Source organism: Aythya fuligula, chromosome Z (genome assembly GCF_009819795.1).
Source record: "Aythya fuligula isolate bAytFul2 chromosome Z, bAytFul2.pri, whole genome shotgun sequence".
NCBI classification, from domain to species: domain Eukaryota; kingdom Metazoa; phylum Chordata; class Aves; order Anseriformes; family Anatidae; genus Aythya; species Aythya fuligula.
Genome location: NC_045593.1, coordinates 66,755,192 through 66,778,482, shown reverse-complemented (window position 1 = coordinate 66,778,482; position 23,291 = coordinate 66,755,192). Strand labels below are relative to the sequence as shown.

The window sequence follows — 23,291 nt, the reverse complement described above, 5'->3', positions numbered from 1 at the left end:
TCTTAGAAGAATGTGTTACATTTTGAGAGATGGTAGTGTGCTTTACACATAAAGGCTTCTTAATAGCTTCTAATAAATCATATTTTATGGCTCAATTCTATCCTATTTAAATAAATTGCTAATGCCATATCAAACACTGAAACAAATACTAATTGCAGCACTGTGCTTTTAACATCTTAAATACTTAAAAAGTATTTTGATGGCTCATTTTTTAAATTTCAATGCTTTCATATAGATAAAATTCATGATAGTATTATTCAAAACGTGATCATTTTTTCACTAGGCAAGAAATGAGTTGCAACAGTATAACAGGAAATTGTAATTATTGTCCCTTAACTTGCTAAAATGGTCTTTGGCATATTTGAAGCTAAACTGTTCTCTTGTACCATCACATGCTAGCTATGTGAAAAAAGAAGACAGCACATGACCATTCTCTTTTCTTGTCTTTCAGTGAATACCTATTGTGGAAACGATCTAGTGTGCTATAACCAGTTCTCCTTGTTCTTTGTTGGAGCTGGAGGGTTTGGTGGAAAACGAACATCAGAAAAGGCCAAGGTAAATTCAGACATTTATACTGGCAAAAAATTGTTGGTGCTGCAAGAAGGATATATACTATATCAACTAGGAAGGATACACTACCATTTCAGCAGCATAGAATAGAATAGTTCTGTTGGAAGAGACTTTCAAAGATCATTCTGTCCAACTGCTTTGAGGACTTCAGGCAAAACCAAAATTAAAGCGTATTATGGAGGGCATTATCCAGATATCCTTTTGAAGACCAACAGGCATGGGACATCAGGCACCTCTCTGGAAAGCCTGTTCCAGTGTTTGATCACACTTACAGTAAAGTGAGGGCAGTACAAACTTGAATCTAAATAGCTCATTTTGTTGAAGAACCTGTGAGAAAAGGTACTGGTCCTGACCTGAAAAAAGCATATGTGACAATAAGAGAGCAAAGTGAGTTGCTGAGCATGCTACTGATCAAATATTCCTACATTTAAATATTTGAAATTACAGATAGAAAATACCCTAAAAGACTATGTAATAGGTGATTCGAATTTAGATTTGAATCTAAATTAAGTTAGATTGTTCTAGTAGTGACTCAACCAAAAAGCAAAAAAGAGCTTTTGAGAACAGGTATTTTTGTATTCTGTACCCCTCTAAATTTGTCAAAAGCTGTATGCTTCACTGTAACCATCCAGTTCTTTCTACAATACCTTAATAATAAGACTTATATGAAGACTGTTGCGTCACAGGCAAGGGTGCCATTTAGTGTCATTTAAGAGTGTCTAAAATGACCTGCAGTCATCTGTGGACTTGGCATTAGAATATAGTCTTTCAGTGAAACTGAAATTCACCTGAAATGTGTGATGTGGACACAAAGCTCCTCTAGAGGATTATTAGTATTTGGTCTTTTAGAAGAGGACCTTTTGAAGTTGACAGTCTAGCTGTCTGCAACATGAAGTAGCTAAATTTGACACGATTAATTCCACAGAGATAGAAGAATGTAGTAACATGTCTGGGCAGTGCTAAAATCCTTAAACTCCTGCTGTAAGTCAGATGGAAGATCAGTTCAACTGATGAGTCATATTCACTTTTGCTTTTAGGATGACCAAATGTAAGCTCTGCAAACAACAGAAACTGCATGCTTTGATTCTATGTATTTAATCATTCTCAACCACACTCTCCATAGACAGACTGATAAGGAAAACTATAAATTTCTTTTTAAAAGCTAGTCTGAAGAAGGTTTTGTTTTTTCAATTTACTTTTGATCTGAAAAAAATGTAGTGGCCTTTGAGATTAGAACAAGAACAGAGAATTGGCTTTTATTTTTAAGTCTTTCAAGTAGATTCTGGGAGCTTTTCCTCTCATGCATAGCTTTAAGAGCAGAATTTTTGTCAAATTTAAGCGTAGGCAGCAAGGACAGAGTGACAAGAGGTTGAGATTTTAGAGACCTAGTCCAGAGGCCTGCTGCTGAGCTGTTGGATTGTTCCAAAGTTTTTGTGATTTAAACTTGCCTCAACTTTGCTGTTATGATCACTCTTTTATTTCTGCTTCAGTGCTTGTAAACCCAGTTGGGAATACACAATTTGTGCTTCATCAGTTTATCATTACTAATATGAAGTATAAAGTTTCATTAAGTATTTTTTTCATATGTTAAGTTTGTGCTAGTAGGTATGATCATGTATTAATAATGTAAGATTTTGCACTATTGAAAAGCTCATTTTAATTAAAAAACAAAACAAAACAAACAAAAAAAAAGTAAAAAAAAACAACTGAGGAGCAAGTACTCAAACTGGTTAGGTTTGAACATGCTGTTTCTGGAAAAGACCTCTAGGTGTAGCTCTTCATAAATCTATCCCTCTGCATGAAGGAGGTTTGGAGAGCATAAAGAAGAAAAGAGAGAAGTAATCATCACTGTTTCTCACTTCTGCTGGAATGGAATTCTTGCATTTGGACGGAGAGTTAGCAAGTGACAAACAATGCCACATGAACACACACTATTCATGTCCAGATCCATTATGTAGCTAGTCAGGTACCTGACACGTAACTGTTTTTTCCCTGAATACTGTGTTTAAGCATAGTGTCAGCTATGACAGAATGTTGTTGTGAACTAGGGCCTTAAGGCACTACAGTAAACAACAGTCAGTTCAACAGGCTATTGAAAGCTCAGTATTTTCAATAATCTGTACCTAGTTACATCTGTGACATAGAAGAAGGATGTTCTTTGGGATTTTTGGATGAAAATCTACAGTCTATATAGCTATATAAACTGAAGGTTAACCTTTTAGTCTGTATAATCTAATCTTTATAACCTCTATCAATTATGCTGAAGTTTTTTAACTTCAAACTTTCAAATCTTGAAATGCATAATGCTCCAAAGAGAAATGGGAGAAGATTCTGCGTGGTGTAGCAAATTAACAGAATATTCATCCAGATGATGTGCAGTATTCTTTGATGGAACCCTTTATGCTTCTGTTCTCTCTTTTTATAATAGTGCATGTAAAAATAGTGGTCCAAAAGAAATGGTGTTAGTTCGTGCTGGTGGTATCAATGAGCCCAGAGTAGCACCTTGGTACTTTTTATTTAAGTTTTGCACTTAAGGCAAATGCAACTTCTACACACTATTCAGTGAAGTTTGAGAATGCTACTTAAAAAATTATTTTACATTTCAAAATACAATGAATGCCTGTTTCAGGTAACAGTCCCTCTTTTGAAAGAAGAAAATAAATACTGTCTAGTTAAGACAACATAGGAATACCACATTCAAGGGCCTTTCTGCATGTTTCAAATGACAAATTCCTCTGGTTTGTCTTCACAAAGCTTCTTGGGAACAAAAAAACAAAGCCCAAAGCATTTCATGTACCCCTGTGCCAAAAAGAAGTCTGAAACTGATTAGACATGTGGTGTAGTATATGATTTTGTCACTTTGCACATGTACTGCACCTGCCAACCAAGGAGAAGAAATTTGCAAATTGAGGTCTATGTTGAGCAACACCTTGTGCAAGTCATGTTTCTCTTCTTCAGTTAGAGTTCTTGCCCTAATGACAGTGGCTTCCTTAATTACTCATTTGTTGGCTAGTTTCAACCAATTTATAGCTCAGTAATTCAGGTTCAATTTCTTTAAATAAACTGGAGATAGATTGGGAAGCTGTTAATGTTCTGAAAGCATGTTATATGGTGTTCTTGTTATCAAGCTGAATAATCAGTAGATCCATTGTGGATCTTTGAAGGACAAATGCAGGAGTGATGTTTTCAAGTCTTCTATCCAATAGATGTCTTTGCTCTGCTGTTAATAAAATTGAAAGATTCTGTTGTTATTAGATGTGACAGTACTCTGTACTCAGTTTCTGATGATTTTTCTTTTCTTTGGGAAAGAGCTTACACAAGTTAAGATTAAGTAGAATTCCTGCAGGTGAGAATCAAGTTGATTGCTTTTGTTTTATAGCTTGTTTCCTTTTTTTTTTTTTTTTTTTTTTTGAAAACACTACAGAAAGAGAGGAAAAACGATTTCAGCTACTTTAATAGATTTGAATTCATTATGGCATTCTTTGTGTTTATTATCACCTAAGATATTCTCTGACAGTCAGCTGGTAAAGTTTATATAATCAAAACTGAACAATGAAGCTGCAGGTAGCAGACAAATAACTTTCTTACAATGTGGTTGAGCTTCATATGCACCGTGTAATTGCAAAGAGGAAAAAAAAAGTGCAATGCAAAAAAAATAAAATGAATCTGTAAGCTGTTAAAATGCCAAAAGTGATGTAGTCTGTAAGTGAGGTAATAGATTATTTTGTATTCCATTGAGCTTTTTAGAATATTATATTAAAAGCTTCACTTTCATATCTGTGTTCCAGAGCACTAATGAGATTTTGGGGGGCTTGAGCTTTTATAGATAGCTTGGAAGGAAAGTAAGCAAATTGATCAGCTAGGTGTAACTTAGATCTGATGCTTCAGGTTCAGTCTCTGCAAAGGTGATCTTGAAAGCTATTTTTTTCCTGTTTGTCCGTGAAGAAGGGGTGGGAGGAACCCTAACAACTTGGCAAATGCTGTTTTTCTTTGTACGTTTCTGCCAGTGATTCTGGCATGGGTATGGATAAAAGATTTTTACAGTGAAATATTGATACTACCACTTTTGCTTCAGGTAACGGTGAATCCACCCAAGAGACCCCCTGATGCTATACTTTCTGATGTCACAACAGCTGATCAGGTAAAGTTGTACATGCTCAAGGTGTGAAAATGTTTATTTTACTTGGAGAAAAAATATTGCATGATATTCACTAATGCTTTCAATTTTCTGTTATACCTCAGGTATTTATGTATACTTCATTGATAACTTGAAGCTAAAATTTATGCTACGTTACAGTGGTATATTCAATATACTAAAACATCCTTTTAATAAAACAGTGAGAATTTTGTATTTATTATATGTATTATATAAATATATAATATGTAATATAAATATTTTATATTTTGTTATTAGAAAATTCTGCACAAAGAGGAAATGAACATGCTGAGAGATTGTATTCAGTTGTAGTTTAAAAAAATTCGAAGTCTTTGCAATTTGCAATGAATGGCTCATGCAAACAGTGGCTTAAAAAATGAAAGAATTTCAAATTTAATAGTTCTGAAAATTTTAGATTTCTCTATTTGTAGTAGTCAGGGAAACATAAAATACTGACAGATACCTCTCCAGGTGTGTTTCCCTTGTTCTATAGTCCCACTCAGTGATTTGCAGGCATCTACTTTCCAAAGGCAAAAACCCAAGTAAATAAAACTGTCTTTTTCAGAAGGTGGAAAAATGCAGGAGTCAGACAAAGAAGGGAGAGCTATCAGCATGGAGACAACCTTAATAGCCCAGTAGTTAGAGCATTTATTTTGAATCTTGGACGCCTAGTTCAGATTCTTCTTTGTGTGATTGTATCAGGATTGATTCCCAGGCCCATCAGCTTTCAGTAATAGTTTCAAAAGCAACATAGTTCTGGCAGGAGGATATACCTTTTGGAGATAAAATTAAATCATCACACATCGGCTGACCTGTGGTAACTGATATCTGCTTGGCTCTGATTATATACACAGTAATTCAAATTAAGTCTCACCCATCTGATTCATGTACTTGAAGTCCAAGTTAGCCCTACCTACTTAAGCAAGAAAGAGACAAGCTCAGCATTTCTGTATCTGTCGATAATTTAATTGCTGCATCCTAAAATTTACAGTGTCAGTCTACGAGAAGCAGATGTCCAGTTTTTCTTAATAGGCTTCATCAAATGTGTGCAAGTACAGCAAGGAACAGGGGAAAACGAGTACTCTGCTCCTGAGAGGTGGAGGAATGCAGTGGAAGGTGCTCTCTTGCATCTGGCTCTCTATTAGATGCGATGCAACAACCTTAATGGCCCACTAGTTAGAGCATGTATTTTGAATCTTGGAAGCGTAGTTCAGATTCTTTTCTGTGTGATTGTATCAGAATTGATTCCGAGGCCTATCAGCTTTCAGATGATATTTGTGATGCCTTCATTCATAGGTTAGATTCTGATACTTATGTCTAGTTACTGTGTATAAAATAGTTCAAGAGATAAAAAAGGGTAATAGTGATTCTATAATGCAGAAGTTCAGAAACTGCTACTGCAAAGTAGGTTTTTGAAAATAAAGAAAGTAGCAAAGAGTAGACATCACACTATTTTTATTTTATGATATGTTATGATAGGTAAGTATACAATGAGAATTTCTCTTCAATTAGATTTTTCAGGAGTTGCAGGCAATTGCAAGACCACCTACCTGCCAAATTATTCAGTAGCATCTGTGTATAAGTGATGATGCCGATTTATGGGATGGAGAATGTGCAGAACTTGGGACTTCGTGGGCAGAAATACAGAATTTCATTTGTAGGACAACTTGAGGAAAGCTTACCAAAACTTTTTGTGTTTTATGCACCGCTGCATAAAATCCTTTTTGTTAATGGAAGTTGGCATGCAAATTGCATTGATATTTCTGGATTTTTTTCTTTGTGTTTAAATGCCAAAAGTGTTGGCAGAAATGACTGTTGCCACTCAGCCATCAGATTATTTTAGAGTGTGAGGAGGCAGATTGAGAGACTCCGTTTGTACGTGGCATTTGAGCTAACTTGACCTGTTGTAGTTTCCAATGATTGTAGTGGCATTGTACGCTTAGTTTCTATGTTGCCACAATTCATTTCAGAAAAAAAGTTTTTTTCCCATTAACTTCTCATAGCATCATTACCTAGTAAACTTCCTGACAACCAAACCACCATGCATCTTTTAAAATTTTTTACAAGTCCTATTTTTCACTGAAGTCAGTGACTCTGGTTATTGTAGAAGTTACATTTAATTCTAAATGAACTACTTGCTACTACCTGTGTGTTGCCATTTCCCTAGGTTCACTGTAAAGAGCAAATTGCAGCTGTGTGTGTACTCAGTGGAAATCAGAAGACCGTTCAATACTCTGGGTTAAGTTACTGTGCAAGAGGAAAAGCCTGTGTTTCCAGACAGAGGAAATCACTCATTAGCAAAGAGGATACTGGGAACAGAGGTGTAATGGCCATTTTTTGCCCTTCACTGTGTGTTCAGTAGAATGGAGGCTACAGCCACCTAGAGTTCCTTGAAAAATGATAGTTTCTTATGTAAATGTCCAGTGACAGAACAAACTAATCCTTTTGGTTAGTGGTATCAAAGACTAACCAGGTAGTATAATAAAATAGTACCTGGTAGTATACTACCATATATTAACCACATAGTATAATCAATCTTTATCCCTTTTGAATCTGTGCCTGTTCCTGAGAAGCTATTTGAACATCCAAACAGTAGCTGGGAATGAAAGACTTGAAGTACCATACAGTGAGCTGCTTGAAGATGTGGAAATTAAGGAAAATCTACTGGAAGCATCTGAGCTTCTAAAAGGGTTTAAAGCTTAAAATTTGCATCCTGCTGAAGTACATAAAATATTTCCTCTGGGATGTTCTTGAGATTTTCCGTAATGTACTAAGTGATGTTTTTTTTCCATACTGCTCTGAAGAGATGTGCACATGCTGTGGCATTTTTCTAGTTCTCTGCAACCAGAGCCATGCTTTACTGGATATACTCCCATAAATCTTTTGAATAAAATAGACCTTTTGACAGAAGATCAAGAAGTCTAGAGAGTGTTCGACTGTTAGCCATTTAGCAAGAAATGAATCATGCAATTTCAACCTGGTAGGGAATGTTTAATGTAGTTACAAATCTTCAGTATCACCAAGCTACTCCTTTCTTGCCGGTTTTCAAACCAGGGACTTAAATTGGTCAATCAAACAAATTTTGCTAAATGATTCCTTATGCAATTAAGATACACAAACTGTGAATCATACACATCTGCATCTCTGGAGAGTTTTCTTTTCACCACATTCCCAAAAGTGTTGATTTTTTGGAGTTCATTTTTTTTTTATGACAAACACAAGATAAGCTGCAGTGGGAATTTGAAGTGTGTAAGGTCCAAGTGCTGCTGCTTCTGAGGAAATAAATATGAGGAATTGAGTATGTTGGAGACTTTCTGCAGTTGTTTTCCTTTTGTATTTGTTTTTGTCTTGGAAATACAGCATTCTGAGAATTGTGTGGTGTGATCTGTTCTTGCAGTTATCTGTTTGTTAGAACTGTTATCTGTCTATATCAAAATTACTATTTGGCATACACGGTGTTATCACAGAAAGTACGCAGTATCACAGTAGCCCATTAAATGGATTTTTCATGGAGATGTTTTTATTTTACTCTTCTGTATTGCCTTCTGTTTGTCTTCATGGAGAAACAGAAGCTGTACCAGGTGGAGTTTGCAGGACTTCTTAGTTTTTGTTAATGTCATTTTATTTCAGTAAAATGTCTAGTATTTTAAGAAATGGTTACTTACTGAAAAATTATCTTTGCTTGCAACAGTATCATATATTTCACTAAAGGATTCTCCCACTTTGAATTCTGACTTGGAGTGTTTTGTGTTACTGGTATTGATAGGGAGAAGTAGACAAAGCAAAGAGGTAGAAAAGCCTAGTTAGATTTTGAAAATCAGTGTCTCAGCCTTCCATTGCTTCGGGCAACCTGTGTGCATGTAGCTGTGCCCCCAGCATGTCCCTGCAAATCAGCGTCATGTGGTCTGAATTATTCCTGAAGCTACTTTTCCATGCAATCTGCATATCTGCAGTACACACTAGCTCTGATACCTGACTTCCAGGATTTGGAAAATTGGGATATCAAAGATTTAAAAAAAAATTCCTTGTGAAAGCAAATGAAACTGAGACTGATACTGGCACGCTGAGAGGAATGGCTTTGTTGATATCCTGTCATTATTATTTGGAAAGCTATGGTAACATTTTAAACATGGCAGATACTTTAAGGTATAAATATTCCAGATAAGATTACACACAAAGCAAGTTTTAATCCACCGTGTATGCAATGCTTTGTGGTTCAGGCTTTAGTCATACAGGTATGAATAGTGTGTTTTCTCTTCAAGAGCTCTTTATAAAGGCAAGGAGGGGGCTCTGGGCATGAATTGAGATAGAGTTGGAAGTGTGTTTTCCCATCTTATTGCTGCAGGCAGTAGTGTTCTGAGAAATATTAATGAGAGGAAGTGGATCTCGTGGTTAGTGACTGGTTGGAGTTGCAGTTCTTCCGCGGTGGATTTTCTTTCCTTTTTCTGTATATTTTTTTATGGTCAGTAGGCAACTATTCATGCGTATATCCCAAAGTACTCAGGCATAGGTACTCTTTAATCAGCACAGGTGCTGATAGGCTGGGGAGATGAACCTTGGTACCTGAGAGCATGCTGAAATTGAAATTCACGGGAGCTCTGTTTTGAACTCGTGAAGAGTACTTTGAAAATAAAAAGTGCACTTTGAAGAATTAGGCCTTCAAATGTTAAATTGGAGAGCCAGAATTGGTTTGTGCTGCTGACAATTATGACCTTTTCTGCTGTCTTATTGTTTTCAGTCTATAAAGTAAAGATGTTTATAAAATGTTTGAGTCATTTTAGCTCCACAGAGCGTGTTTAAGGGAGTGGCATCCAGTGTCTGATGGTGCCTTTTCAGAAAGGGATGCAATAAGCAGCATAGAAAAAACTGTTTAGGAAATATAATGAATTTGTATTTATCAACTTTTTTTTTTAAGAAAGATTTAGTAAATCTGTACTTAGATTAATCTGTTAGGAATTAAGATACACAAGCTGTGTGAAGCCTGTTCCAGGTACAGATACAACTTTAACAGACAAGACCTGAAGAATGTGCTGCCTTTTAGTATTTTTTCTTTTTCTTTTCCCCTCTAAAATACGATTACTTTGTTTTCTCTAAAAGAGAAACAAAATGACACCTACAATGTTTTAGGTAGTGTCATCAGCATCCTGTGAGTAAGCCTTCAGGTGTCTCCCTCCGTTCTCAGTGACACGCAGTCCTGCTGTCCTCTTGCTTGTCCTGCTGTCGTCTAGCTACTTGAGTTCAGCTTTTCCGTGTCTCACATTCTGTCAAAACTGCAGTTCCTAATCTAAGTGGAAACAGTTGCGAAGACAATTACATACAAAATTAGTTTCTTGTAAAAGAGTGGACTTAGCAATAAAACCTTATTAAAAGAGCATCTTGGAAGGAAAGACATGCATGGGAAGCATTTAAAAGCTTAATGCATTATTAAGCTGAAACCTACCATAAAATGTTGTCTACCTGTTGTCAGCAGGTTTAGTACTATAAGAAATGCTTTGAGTACGAAGTGTTAAGACCCTTACAAGCTTCTTAGTAATTGGGATGTTGGTAATTGCCTGTGGAAAGTCATCTTTCATACAGCACATTGCATTTATGTTTTCTTTTTAAGCATATGTAAATATTTGTGTGTGCTTTTAGAAAACATAGGTGTAGGTAGAATAAGTAATTTCACGTTGTGACAATGTACATAAACTTTGGTTGTTTCTAGCTTATATTTGTTTCCCTGGAGGGGATTTTATTCTTATTTTTAAAAGATGAGAAGAAAAAATTACAGGAGGGGGATGTTTTGAAGGTTGTTTTTTGAATGAGTGCGATATGCTCCTGTGAGAGAGATGATGATGAAAGCATGTTCATGGATGGGGAAAATATGGTTACAGGACAAACGGTTTTTTATGTCCTGCTCTGTAAAGATTGTGGTACAGCATTGCCTGAAAACATGTAAATTTAAATTAACTTCAGAGTACAGAGCAAGAGAACCTCCCGAGAGCCTCAGGTGATTTTTGCTGTTTGTAGCATAAATAATTTCTTTTATAATGGGAAGAATGAAATGCTGCAGTGTGTTCAAAGATACACAGAGCATGGAAGACAAAATGTGCTTAACAACAAAGAATGATACAGGGAAAACAAAGGGATGTGAAACCATTGCAAAGGCTTGATAATGTTTTCTTAATTTATCTAGAGATTATGGTATGCAGACCTGGTATTCTTCGGACCCTTGAAATTGTGTAGTGTGTGAGCACTTATACTTAAGAAGTTTGTTGATATATATATATATAGATGCTTGCATCAACTTTTTTTTTTTTTAATGTGTTTATCCCTGTTGGGAAGATCAGACTATAATTTTCTAATAATGCTGATTTTGAAAAATAGTCGAGGGCTTTGATTACACTAGAATAGAATGGAATTTTGTGTAGTACGATAGTAAAAACAAAAAACAGTACTAGGTTTGCATTCTTTTTGTCTAAACAAGATGTGCTTGAATACCAAGAGTTTGTTTTCTCTCTTTGTCTGTGCATATCTTATTAAAGGACATAAAAATGGCTATTCCATTTGAAGTTCTGTAACCCAGAAAGGTTTGTACTTTTTAATTAAGAGAGGCCCTGCTAAGGAAAAGGCTGATTATACATTTGCCATGTTTCTGATAAATAATGTTCTATGAAGCCTGTGCCAGAGAGTATATAACTTGATTTTAAAGTTGAAAAATACGTGATAGGGATAAAAGATGTGAATAATGTGGGATAAGGTAGGAGAAAAGATGTTGTGCTACTTCATACCTATTATACCTATTACTGTTTACACCTGTGTCTGTGAAGGTATTTTGGTTGAATATTTTAAGTAATTCTTACTCCTGAGGGAGTCTAAGGTATTTGGAATAAGGACCTAAGGAATAAGGTTGTACTTAGATAGTCCAGATAACAAAGAACATTGAATCTCAAAGTTAAAACAGTCTTAAACTGTACATTTATATTTCTTAGTTAGTCTTGTTAAAAAATAAAATCATGTGTGAAGCAGATTTCCACAGAACATACTTAGGCACTGGAAGCTGCTATGGACAGCTAATAGTATCTGTTATATTTTCCACATGGGCTACTTCACTGAGGAAAAAATGGTTGGTTTTCTGAAGCAACGAAGAAACAGTTTTACCTTTTTATGTGCTGATTGCTCATTCCCAACATCTATACTTCAGCTTAAAGAGATAATTAATTAAAAAGAAGCTATGACAAATGAGGATCTCAGGTGAAGTGTAACTGCTTAGTTTTAAGTACAGTGAATTATTTAAGTACTGTGCTCAATTTGAGCCTCTGACATACCAGCATTGACAGTTTTAACTGGAAACATTCATTGTTCTTAACGTAAATCAGAGCTCATTGAAATGTGTAGGTGAGATTTGTGACTGTATTTTCTTTGAGATGGCTTTGCTCCTTTCTATTGCTTAAATAAGCTGTTCAGTAAAATATACCCACATACACGTAAACACACATGCACATACGCACAGAAGTGCTTTGAAATATAACCTCTGGGGCAAAGCTCTCTCTCTCTTCTCCCAAATTAGAAGGCAAAATATTTGGAGAGTTGGCTTCCTTGTTTGTTAGCTTTACCATTGACCTTTATTGTAGTCTGCAGGCAAGACTGAAAAATTGGCACCGACAGGTTGAATATCGCCTTTCCTTTTGTGGTCTGGCAGAACTCCTAAATTGTTAGGAGATGAGACCTGACAGCTTGTGCTATTAATTGGAGAACAATCTAACCATATTATGACTGACTTCAATCTAATGCCCCACATCAATTGACTCTTGTCATCCTCCAAGGATGCATCACTTTTTTTTACGCTATCACTCAAGACGTCAAGAAATATCATTACTGTAGGGAATATAGAAAGTAGAGCCAACAAGGTTTTAAAGTAATTTTTTTTTTTTTTTCTAACGTGGAATGTATTTTATATAAGTAATAGCAAAGACTGTGGTAAAGGAAAATAAATATGGCAGGCCTTACTTGGCTGCACTAAATCTGAAGTAACCTGCTGTGTAACTGTGTTACTCAGTTCAGCGTGTGTGTGTTCTAGCTGTGACCAATGCCACTCCAGTTGCTGAAAACAACAAAAGACAAGTATATCCTGTATTCATGTGTCAGATTTTTTGTAAAATACATTGATTGCATTTAATTGTCTGAAACTATTTCTTTCCTGAAGGCTACATTTATTTGTTAGTGAAATACTAATATTTTTCACTACAGTTATTTTGAAAGGCGCTTGATAGAGGTATTGTCTCCCAGGTAGTGCTTATTATCACCCCAAATAAATGGCTAGTTCCTATTACAACTTCAGTTCTTATGTACAGCAACAACCGCTGCACAGCAGGACTTAAGATGAGATTTGGTCTCTTTTCTCAAATGTAAATAGAATTTTCCATCGCTACAATTAAGTGGTAATTAGTTTGAGTTAAAATTCAAATTTAACTTGATTTAAAATTGACTGAAACAGTTACCTTATGAAAACAATCTCCTGACAGCTTTTTGTAACAATTCAAATTAAAAGAATAAAATTGTGACGTCAGAATTTTACTTAAAAAGTCATTTAATGATTTTGTGCAGTTCACATCTGACAGCTTTTATTTTCTAGATCTCAAGAGTGGGGATTTACTGTTATCTTTTAGGCTCTATTGAAAGGAAACTTCAGTAATGAAGGGTGATACTCTGTATAATTCTGTCAAGTGCAACTTCCTTTGAATTGTCATAGAAAAAAAAATAATAATGGAACTAAGGTTCTGCTTCCCACTGAAATGTTGTAATTTTGATACTGGTGTCATTAAGACAATAGACAGCTCTTACCAAAGAATCTAGGGGCACCTCAGAGCTGCTGCTTATCTCTGGCTTCTGATAGTAAAAACACAGTTTTAACTGCTTCTCAGGGAGGGCAAGTGGAAATACATCAAATCGTAAGAGCAGTATGTATGTGTTCTGTGAACCCCTGCTGTTGTGGGTTTTCTGTGTGTGAGAGTCTGGAGTGGGGTGCCACTCCAGTTCCCAGTTTTTCTTTTACTGGTGTGAGAACTTAGATCAGACAGCGTGACACCAAGCTGTGTGGTTTGACATGCTGGAGGGAAAGGATGCCACCCAGAGGGACCTGGACAGGGTCGAGAGGTGGGCTTGTGAGAACATCATGAGGTTCAACAAGGCCAAGTGCAAGCTCCTGCACCTGGGCTGGGGCAATCCCAAGTACAAATGCAGGCTGGGCAGAGAATTAGTTGAGAGCAGCCCTGAAGAGAAGGACCTGGGGGTGTTGGTTAATGAGAAGCTCAATGTGAGCTGACCATGTGCACTTGCAGCCCAGAAAGCCAACTGTATCCTGGGCTGCATCAAAAGTGGCATGGCCAGCAGGGTTAGGGAGGTGATGCTCCCCTCCTACTCAGCTCTTGTGACTCCAGCTGGAGTATCACATCCAGCACTGGGGCTCACAGCCTTAGAAGGACATGGACCTGACGGAACAAGTCCAGAGGAGGGCCACAAAGATGATCAAGGGGCTGGAACACCTCTGCTATGAAGACAGGCTGAGGGAGTTGGGGTTGTTCAGCCTGGAGAAGAGAAGGCTCTGGGGAGACCTTACAGTGGCCTTCCAGTACCTGAAGGGGCCTACAGGAAAGGTGCAGAGTGTAGTGACAGGACAGGGGCAATGGTTTTAAACTAAAAGAAGGCAGATTTAGATTAGATACTAGGAAGAAATTCTTTACTCAGAAGAGGGTTGTAAGGCACTGGAACAGGTTTCTCTAAGATGCTGTGAATGCCCCGTCCCTGGAGGTGTTCAAGGCCAGGTTGGATGGAGCTTTGAGCATCCCAAAGCTCAAAATTTTTTGAGGTGGGAGGTGTTCCTGCCCATGGCAGGGGGTTGGAAACAGATGGTCTTTGAGGTCTCTTCCTACACAAACCATCCTGTGGTTCTAAGGGTGTATGAAAAGAGCAGGTACTCTTCACAGACAGCAACTATTAGCCCCTTTGCAATTTTCTTTCTCCATTGTTCACTCCAGTTGCCTTAGATGTGACAGATCGTAAATATTTACATCACTCCCTTTATCTCGGTATGTTTCCTTGTTGCCCCCTCTCAGATAGCACTGTACGTTTCACCGCACCTTTGGATACCCTGCTGGAATGGCCTCTGACATACGAGTACGTGGCAGTCCATTTGGCTTGCTCTTCTGGATTTGACTTGTCTTTTTGCTAGTGAAAGAGAATGTTTAACATAAAGTGCAAGTCTTCTAGAAAGCTTGGCTTGCCACTTTGTTTTTCTTGTTTGTTTGTTTAACGTGGGGATTGGCTGTGCTTGAAGCTGCTGAGGGAACAGTATCATAATGACTCAGTTGAAAATGCATGGTAGTATTTTTCAGTTTGTTTTGAATGTTTTCACATGTAATTTAAACATGTGGATGAATCTTATGTAAGAAGGCTCTTCAAGCAAAAGAAATTCCTGTCAAATTCTAAGAAAGGTGTTACTTTACTGTTGTCAAACTTTAGTAAAGATGGATCTCTCAGTCAGCAGAATATGCTGTTTTTTCCTCTCATTAAGCAGTTGTATTGCTTTGGCAGGTACCAGCATTACACACAGTTTGTGGTACTTCACCCTAGACTTTCGGTGGTTTGTCTATACAATAACATTAATTTATGTTTTATCTGGTTTGTCATAGAGTTTATTATCTAAACTACTGAAACAGATTGTGAGAAACTTGTTAATAGTTATGTGTGACTCCTGCTGGTTTCTACAAGCCTAGCTATACTCCCATTTTCTTTGTTTCTGCAGGCTGCCTTATATCGGCTTAGCGGGGATTGGAATCCTTTACATGTCGATCCAAGTTTTGCTGCGCTTGGAGGTAAGTTGAGGGATGCTGTTCAAGTAATGTTTGGGTGAACGATAATGTAAATATATATATATATATATATATATTCACTAGGTTTGTAAGACTTTAAGAAGCTGGGAAAAACAGGGCTTTTTCATAGATGTTTAAGTCACCCTTAGATGTATTCAAAATTGTGTGTGACACCTCACTTTGAAGCATTGATTCCTGAAGCTAGGAATGTGTGGTATGGTGCTTGGACTCTTAACTGCAGTGGAAATCTGTCTTCTATTTTCACAGTAGAGCTTATATTTTGCCACCTTTATGTATGTGCAACCTCTGTTTTCATAAGCAGATATAATTCAGTCGACTTTTGAAAGCTTCAGAAGGAAATACATAACATTTTTGATAGATGATTCCATCTAAATGATTTTGAGATTATGTTGGTCTTGGAGGATTTTTTTTCTGCTTCTTTTTAGTCTTCTCAGTCCCAGTAAATAAAAGCAGAAAGAGCAGAGAAAAGGATTTTGGTAGCACTTTCTTGTAAAATTGCTTAACTGGACCTCTTAGTAGCACAGGAGGTTGGTCGTTTACGTAATGACACATAAAAAATCCCTACAAAAGGAGTAAATTTTTTCTATGTACCAAGAGCACTGGTGCTTAAAGTGAAAAACAAAATCAACTCTGTAGGAGTTTGTCTGAACAGAAAAATGCTGGGTTCTGCAACTGTGGCAGTCTCCTAATCAAATACCTGTAACAGATTTATGCTTAGATTAAAAACAAATTTACTGAAGAGATCATCTCTAAGTATTTCTTCTAGTTATGTGGAAGGTTTTTTTGGGGGGTTGGGGGGGGAAGGGGGGGAGTATATTTTCAAATTCGTTCTTGTCTTTAAGTTCTCTGAATGCTGACTGATGTGCGTTGGAAAGCAAACGTTAAGCTTAACACACTCAGGTGATTCCAAGCCTTCCTGTAGGCAATGTTTCACAGAAGATACTAAAAAAAAAAACACTACATGTGTTTATAGTTTTGTGCCTATATTCCTCTAGCATGTGAATATTTCTAAGGTATTGTAATGTGAAAACAACATTAATTTTGCTTTCATTTTAGGCTAGGTAAAAGGTAACTTAAAGATTTTCCTTTGAGTTTGTGTTTTTTGTATCATGGAAATGCCAGGGAAAATACGACTGAACTGTGTGTCTGTTGTTGAGCTTTTAAGATAGTGGTAATTCTTGGCTCTTGAGTGGTGAATTGAACTAAGCTTTTAAACAGCTGACTGTCACTCCACCATTTTGTATGTGAGATACTGAATGCTGATATCATTACAATTTATAATTTGTTTTAAAATTGACTGCAAGGTATTTTTGTGCATTCCAGAAATACTTTGTGTTCAGGGTAGGAAATAAAAATGTTATTAAAGCATGCATATTCAAATACTTCACCGGAAAGAAATGACAGAATGATCAGAATGAAATAGTTATTACAGAGAGAAAACAGACTCATGCTCCTTTCAGCCTGCCCTTCTGTCACGTCTCTGTTCCTAACCTAACCAGTCACAATTTCTGTTTCTCATCTGGCCTCCTTGTCTTCCCTTTGGGCTGTGTCTCAGAATTCCCATATTTCCCTACATGGAGTACTGGCAGCTTTTCTGTCTGTGTCTTGAAGGTGGTTTCTTTTTCTTCTGTATCTTCTGATTCTTCCTTAGGCCAGTCTTTCTTCTGTCTCTCTTCTTTATTTTTCCACCCTTTTTTTGTTTTTCTCCCAGCTGTTGTCCCTTGGAACAACTTTTCATGCTATGCAGATGCTGTGAGGAGTCGCTTAGAGCTCAGGAAAAACAGATTGTGACAGCTGAGAGTGGCAGATGAGTTCCAGGCAAAGCAACTATTTTCAGAGCCAAGTCTGAACAGACCTGTCTTAAATCTATAGACTGTTGCAAGCATGAACAATTTTGTTCACATGCCCAGTCAGGTCAGAGCAACCTGTTAAAGGATCAGAACATGGTCAGTACAAGCAGTATCTTTAAAACTTTACTGTTGTGCTTTAATCTCAGGCCAGTTTTTAAAGTCTTATTTTGTCAGACTTTGGCTGGACTGGAAAAAGATTCATTGCTAATATAAAATTTGTCCTTTGCCAAGATTCAGCTTCTGCTCCGAAGCATGGTGTTGCAAGGAAGCCTGACCAAAAATGTCAACATAAGAAATGTACAGCATTTTATTTTATTTTATTTATTTATTTATTTTTTTTGTTAGGTTTGTTCAGAATGTCTGAACTTTTCCTTCTTTAGGAGGGGAAAAAAATAAAAAAGTTAATCCTGAAGCATGTACTAAATACTAAGGCATTTGTCAACCATAAATAGGACTTCAAAATGGGAAACATCAAATAATATTAATTAAACCACTTATCCATCCTTATAATACCTCTTAGCATCCATACACATCTATTTAACTGTGTATCTGGTGTGTCCGTGCACGTATACTAACACAGATGTTCTCCTTAGTTTCACGTTGTCACCTCTTCAGAAGGGTCTCATTCTACTTGTGAGTCTAGCATATGCAGCGTTGAAGTGTCAGTTCTCAGTGAATACATTCCTTTGCCTCAAGAGGAAACAACAAGTAGTAACAGATGCTTCTTCAGTAACACAGTCTTTTTTTCTTTTTTTTAACCTAATTTAAAGAACATTACTGAAGGAAAATATTATGAATAAAACATGGATATTTGTAGAAGATACATGCAAACTCCTAACGCTTCAAACACTAAAATGTTAATTTTTGAAATAGGATTTCAGAAGCCCATACTTCATGGACTATGCACCTTTGGGTTTGCTGCTAGAAATGTTTTGAAGCAGTTTGCAAATAATGATGTGACCAGATTCAAGGCGATCAAGGTCTGTGGCTTCATCCTTAATAGTTCATTACCTTAATTTAGTCTTAGTGCCAAAAAACTGTGGCAAATTCTTTATGGTAGGAAAAAGTTTTGTATTGTTCTGACTGCCACAAGTGCTTTTACTTATTATTGCATGCATTTTAATGCCTCTATCTAGTACGTCTACTTAAATATTTAGATATTTTGCATTGCTAGTTGACTCATTTTCTCTTTTATTTCTCATGTTAGTAGAGCCTGTGCTTTTAAGCTTTGTATGACACATCTACTTTTTTTTTTTAAAGGTTCGCTTCGCAAAGCCAGTCATTCCAGGGCAGACTTTACAAACAGAAATGTGGAAGGAAGGAGATAGAATCCATTTTCAGACCAAGGTCAGAATGCAGTCACCTCTGTGACTTTTGTGAAATGTATGGGTTGTGTAAAAGATTGTGGATATGATGGGAAGTGAAAAAAGCAGCTTATGAAACACACAATTAAAGAAGGTTCTGGAAAGAAATGAATAGAATTGAATATTCTTAATTATTAATGTATATTTTTACTTATTTCGTCGTTTCACAAAGATTCCAGTAAAATATCAAAAGCATTGTTATAGCACGTCTTTTTCTCCTTGTATTAAATAGTTAGCAGAACTCATTTAATTGTATGTGGAAAAGAAAAAAAAAAAAGTAATTCTCAAACCAGTGTAGTTTCTATTTGTTTTCTCTAGTTAATTTTAACCTTGTGCTTGCATCTTTTTTTTTAACATTTATTTAGATAACATAAGTGAACTGTCGATGGTTATGTTGATGGTTAGTTAATGAAGGTGAACTTCTAAAAGTGTAGATTAAATTTAGTTAAACTTCAGCTGCTTTTACACAGATGAGCTTACTTAATAACAGCAGTTTCATAGCAGCTAAACATATTAAGTACAAAAACCAGATCTTACTCTTCTATAAATTCACTTATTATATTACACAACTTTCTTTGTTTTGCTGTTAGCATTTTGTGTGAGTATTCTACAATAGTAGACAATACCATTGGTAGGAGAAAATACTTCGTGTAGAGGTGAAAAGTAAATTGTCTTGTTTTCTGTTGTAGCATGCTATAGCACTAGCATTTTTTTAAACTGTGATTTGCCACTGGTATTTTTCAGTATGCATAGGTTTATGCAGATGCATTCTACATTGCTTTGGCTAGCCAAAGTTTTGCTACTCCTGTCTGTAAAAATGCAGACAAGCTGTTTATCAGTGAGTACAACAGCCCCGATACTGGCAGCTAAAGAGAGGATTAGGCAGGCAAATCTAATGAATTTATAAAAATTACCAAATCATTTCTAATGCAAGTTGCAGTCTAAGATGCCTGGAGATACTGAAACTGCAGATGAACCCCTGTCAACTTCATATTATATTATATTTTATATAACCTTCCATCAAGGAAAACCATTTTAGAAGTGTTTTCATCAGAGCTATTTGGGAAGTAACATTAACAGTTAATTTATAACAGAGGAGGTAATTTTTCAGATACATAAGCTTTTTAGATAACTTTTTAAGCAGAAAAATGTCAATATCTTTTGGGATAATTTGTCAAGAAGCAATTAGTTGTTTCATTTACAGAGACTTTTGCAAATGGTATCATTACTAATTTGCTTTACAATGCATTTGTGGTTATTTTTCTTTTTCTCCCTGGGACCTTTATATTTTGCTTTCTTAATGTGTGAGTTTAAAACGTAAAGAAGGCTCCTTCTAGTGATTTTTTTTTTTTGCCAATAAATGTAATTTTTCCCCTATCACAGGTCAAAGAGACTGGAGACATTGCTATTGCAGGGGGCTATGTGGATATAACTTCAGCCATCGATAAGCCTTTTGATCGGGAGCCTTTGAAGGTAGGGGGAAGCAACAGAAGCCTTGATTTTTAAAGCAGCATGGTTAAGCTTTCTTTTTGCAAAAAACATGGGAAAAATATTAGAAACATTTGCTAGTCTTATTCACAATAATTAAGTGAGTATGAATGCAGAAAGGTGAACGCACGCTTTGTTTATTCATCTAGAAACTCATGGATCTATTTTGGGGAGAAAACACTAATATTTTAGGATACACAGAATAGATGATGCAGTTTGAAGTGCATTCTACCAGTTGAGCTGTAAAGTGAAGAAAAGAATAAGTGAAAATGAAATGATGTACTCACAGAAAAGAGTAGCTTTGTCATTTGAATTATTTTGAAACAAGTCTCTGGGTACTGTTTATGCATGTCACCTAACACACTACACTTTGTAGTGTAAGTGTATAACTTGTCATCAGTTACACACAGATGGGGTACTAGTATATACTTGGGGTACTGGATTTGCCTCAAAAGACAAAATTGCACATGCAGTACTGAGGATTTTTAGAGTTCTTAACATGGTCTCTAGGGTGCACAGTACATTGCCTTAATAAAATTCTTTTATTTATTTGTTTGTTTGTTTGTTCCATTGATTTTTGCCTGCAAAGGCTGAGATGAAACTTTAATGCATTGAACTTTATGAAATACTGAGATAGCGACATTCATATAAACCTTGTGATATATTCCTGGAACCTGTTTCTTTTTACTGATTGTGTTTAGTCCTCTGACATTCTGAACTGTTGCCAAATCTGTGTTTGAGATTCAAACATATAAGCATTAGAACTTTTCAGTGAAATAATTGCATGGGTTTATTTAATATGGGCAGATGAGCTTTTTTTATTATTTAAGCTTACTCTGAGAAATTAAGGTGCTTTGGCAGAACTCTCCTGACTTTCTAAGGCAGTCATCCACCAGGGAAAACCTATCTGAATGAGTGCAGGTTGGTAAGTTTAGATGTCACCAGAAACCACGTTATATCGTGGAAAATGTTTGTTAACCCTAACTGTGGAGACGACAGAATTGAAGAGTGAGGAGTATTACCTCCAGGTGTATGGGTAGGTACAGCAGAAAAAATAAAGCTATGAGAACTTCTTTGCTTCAATTCCAGTTGGATGAAGAATGTCACTGGTATAGTTTCCTGAAGCATAGCATTTAATCCATTAATTGAAGTAAAGCAATGAAAGGCTTGCAAAACATTACACGTTTGGAAAAGTTAAAAATGTGAATATAACTATTCTTGCTCTCAATTGATGAGCATACCGTGACGCGCTGAATTGTGACCATGTTTGTAGCGCAGCCTCTGAAAATCTTTCACATTCTATTAAAGTAACATGCTGGTGAAAACATTTTTTGCATTCTGAAAACTAACATGCTGTTCAGTCTGGAAAAAGTGGCAATGGTTATCCTTGAAGTGGAATAAAGGACAATTTAAAAACTGTTAAAGAACCCTAATTATAAAGCTTATTTTAAATTACAGTGATAAATGACAAAAACTGTAAAAGCAAGAGATGAAATAATTCTCAAGCAAGAGTCCATGAAGCATTTTCTGCTTGAATGTACTCTTTAATGCTGACAGTTGCTAAAGGTAATTATTTGTGGTGGAAGACATCTCAATTACTCTCAATAATTCTGCAATAGAGACTTTTCTGGACACAATGCTTGAAATGATAGTCATATTTTTCCCTTTTGAACAGAGCTTTCAATTTTAAATTCTTCATATTCTGTTTTTTAAGACTGCAGGGCTGCAGAGTGACCTTGTGTTTGAAGAAATAGGCCGTCGCGTCAAAGAGATTGGAAATGAATTGGTAAAGAAAGTAAATGCCATATTCCAGTGGGACATAACTAAAGATGGAAAAACAGCAATGCAATGGAGTAAGTCATAGCTTTTGTACAATGTCCTGATGCATTTTTTTAATGAAGCAAGATTAGTTATACTTTTTCTCATTCAACTGGTATCTTGAAAATAAGCTTAAAGTAGTAGATGAATCTACTAAAAATCTGCCTGTGTGCTGAATACACAAGTAACGAGGATGTCAGGTAATGTTCAATAATGGAAGTTACTAAACTTTTTAAAACCCACAATTATTCTATCCTTCCATCCCATTGTTGTGGATGTGATAGCGAAGTAGTTGCTTTGCAGGTTAAACCTCAACATAATTGAAAACACAAGGCTAAACAGAGGCAGGCATTCAAAAGTTTTATTTTCAATTTTAGTCAACTTTGTCCATAGAATTTCACTTCTCTAAACCGCATTTGAATTTGGCCCAGTGGTTTTTTAGTTGTTCTTCTGTGTAAACTAATTGCAAATCAGTTTTCTAAACATTATGCTAATTTAGCTTATAATAATTTTGAAATCTCATTCTTAAAGTAAAATTGTTCTTTTGAGATCGACATCCCATGACATACGAGCAGAGAAAAATATGAAATTAAAATTAATTTAGAATTTGGTTCTTGTAGGTAAATATTGCATACTCCTTCACTCTGTGTTCAGAGTTCTTGACATACTGTAATTGGAACAACTGAAATGTCAGGAGGTGGATTAATTTGGGGGAGTTTTTTGTTTTGTTATAGGCTTTGAGTTAATGCTAATTATTTCATTATTTATCCTCTTTTTAAGCCTCTACTTCTAAGGGCCTCCTAGGACCTTACAAGTAGTGCTTGTGGTACTCTTGGGCTACCTGCTAGGCTCTTTCCTTTATTAAATGTGTTACCTAGTTGTTCTGGCTTGTCTTCTGATCTTTTGACTTGTCACTAAGCACAGCTTAGTGTTGTTGTGAAAACTGCAGCAATTGACAGTGCTAGAAACAATCTGGGCCCTGCAGCTCATTGATGTCTCACTTGATAATTGTAGCTCCAGCATCTTCTGCTAATGTCCTTGAGCTTTCCAGATCTGTGAGGAGCGTGGGAGGGAAGCAGATGAGAGAAACCAGCGGTGTTATGGACTGCTGTAAAATTCTCTGTCATCTAAGCAGTCACTCTAGTGTTTCCAAACTTCCAATTTATATTTGCTT

The 23,291-nt window shown here is 36.2% G+C and overlaps 1 protein-coding gene across 1 annotated transcript in view; it reads left to right on the top strand.

Annotated features, from left to right (window-relative positions):
* Window positions 1–23,291, top strand: part of HSD17B4 (hydroxysteroid 17-beta dehydrogenase 4) — a 60,872-nt gene that overhangs the window by 28,993 nt on the left and 8,588 nt on the right. Inside the window, exons 16-22 of the mRNA XM_032205977.1 lie at window positions 452–555; window positions 4,646–4,711; window positions 15,510–15,579; window positions 18,321–18,427; window positions 18,708–18,794; window positions 20,195–20,284; window positions 22,014–22,152. Coding sequence (XP_032061868.1) covers window positions 452–555; window positions 4,646–4,711; window positions 15,510–15,579; window positions 18,321–18,427; window positions 18,708–18,794; window positions 20,195–20,284; window positions 22,014–22,152 — 663 coding nt within the window. The remainder of the gene's footprint in view (window positions 1–451; window positions 556–4,645; window positions 4,712–15,509; window positions 15,580–18,320; window positions 18,428–18,707; window positions 18,795–20,194; window positions 20,285–22,013; window positions 22,153–23,291) is intronic.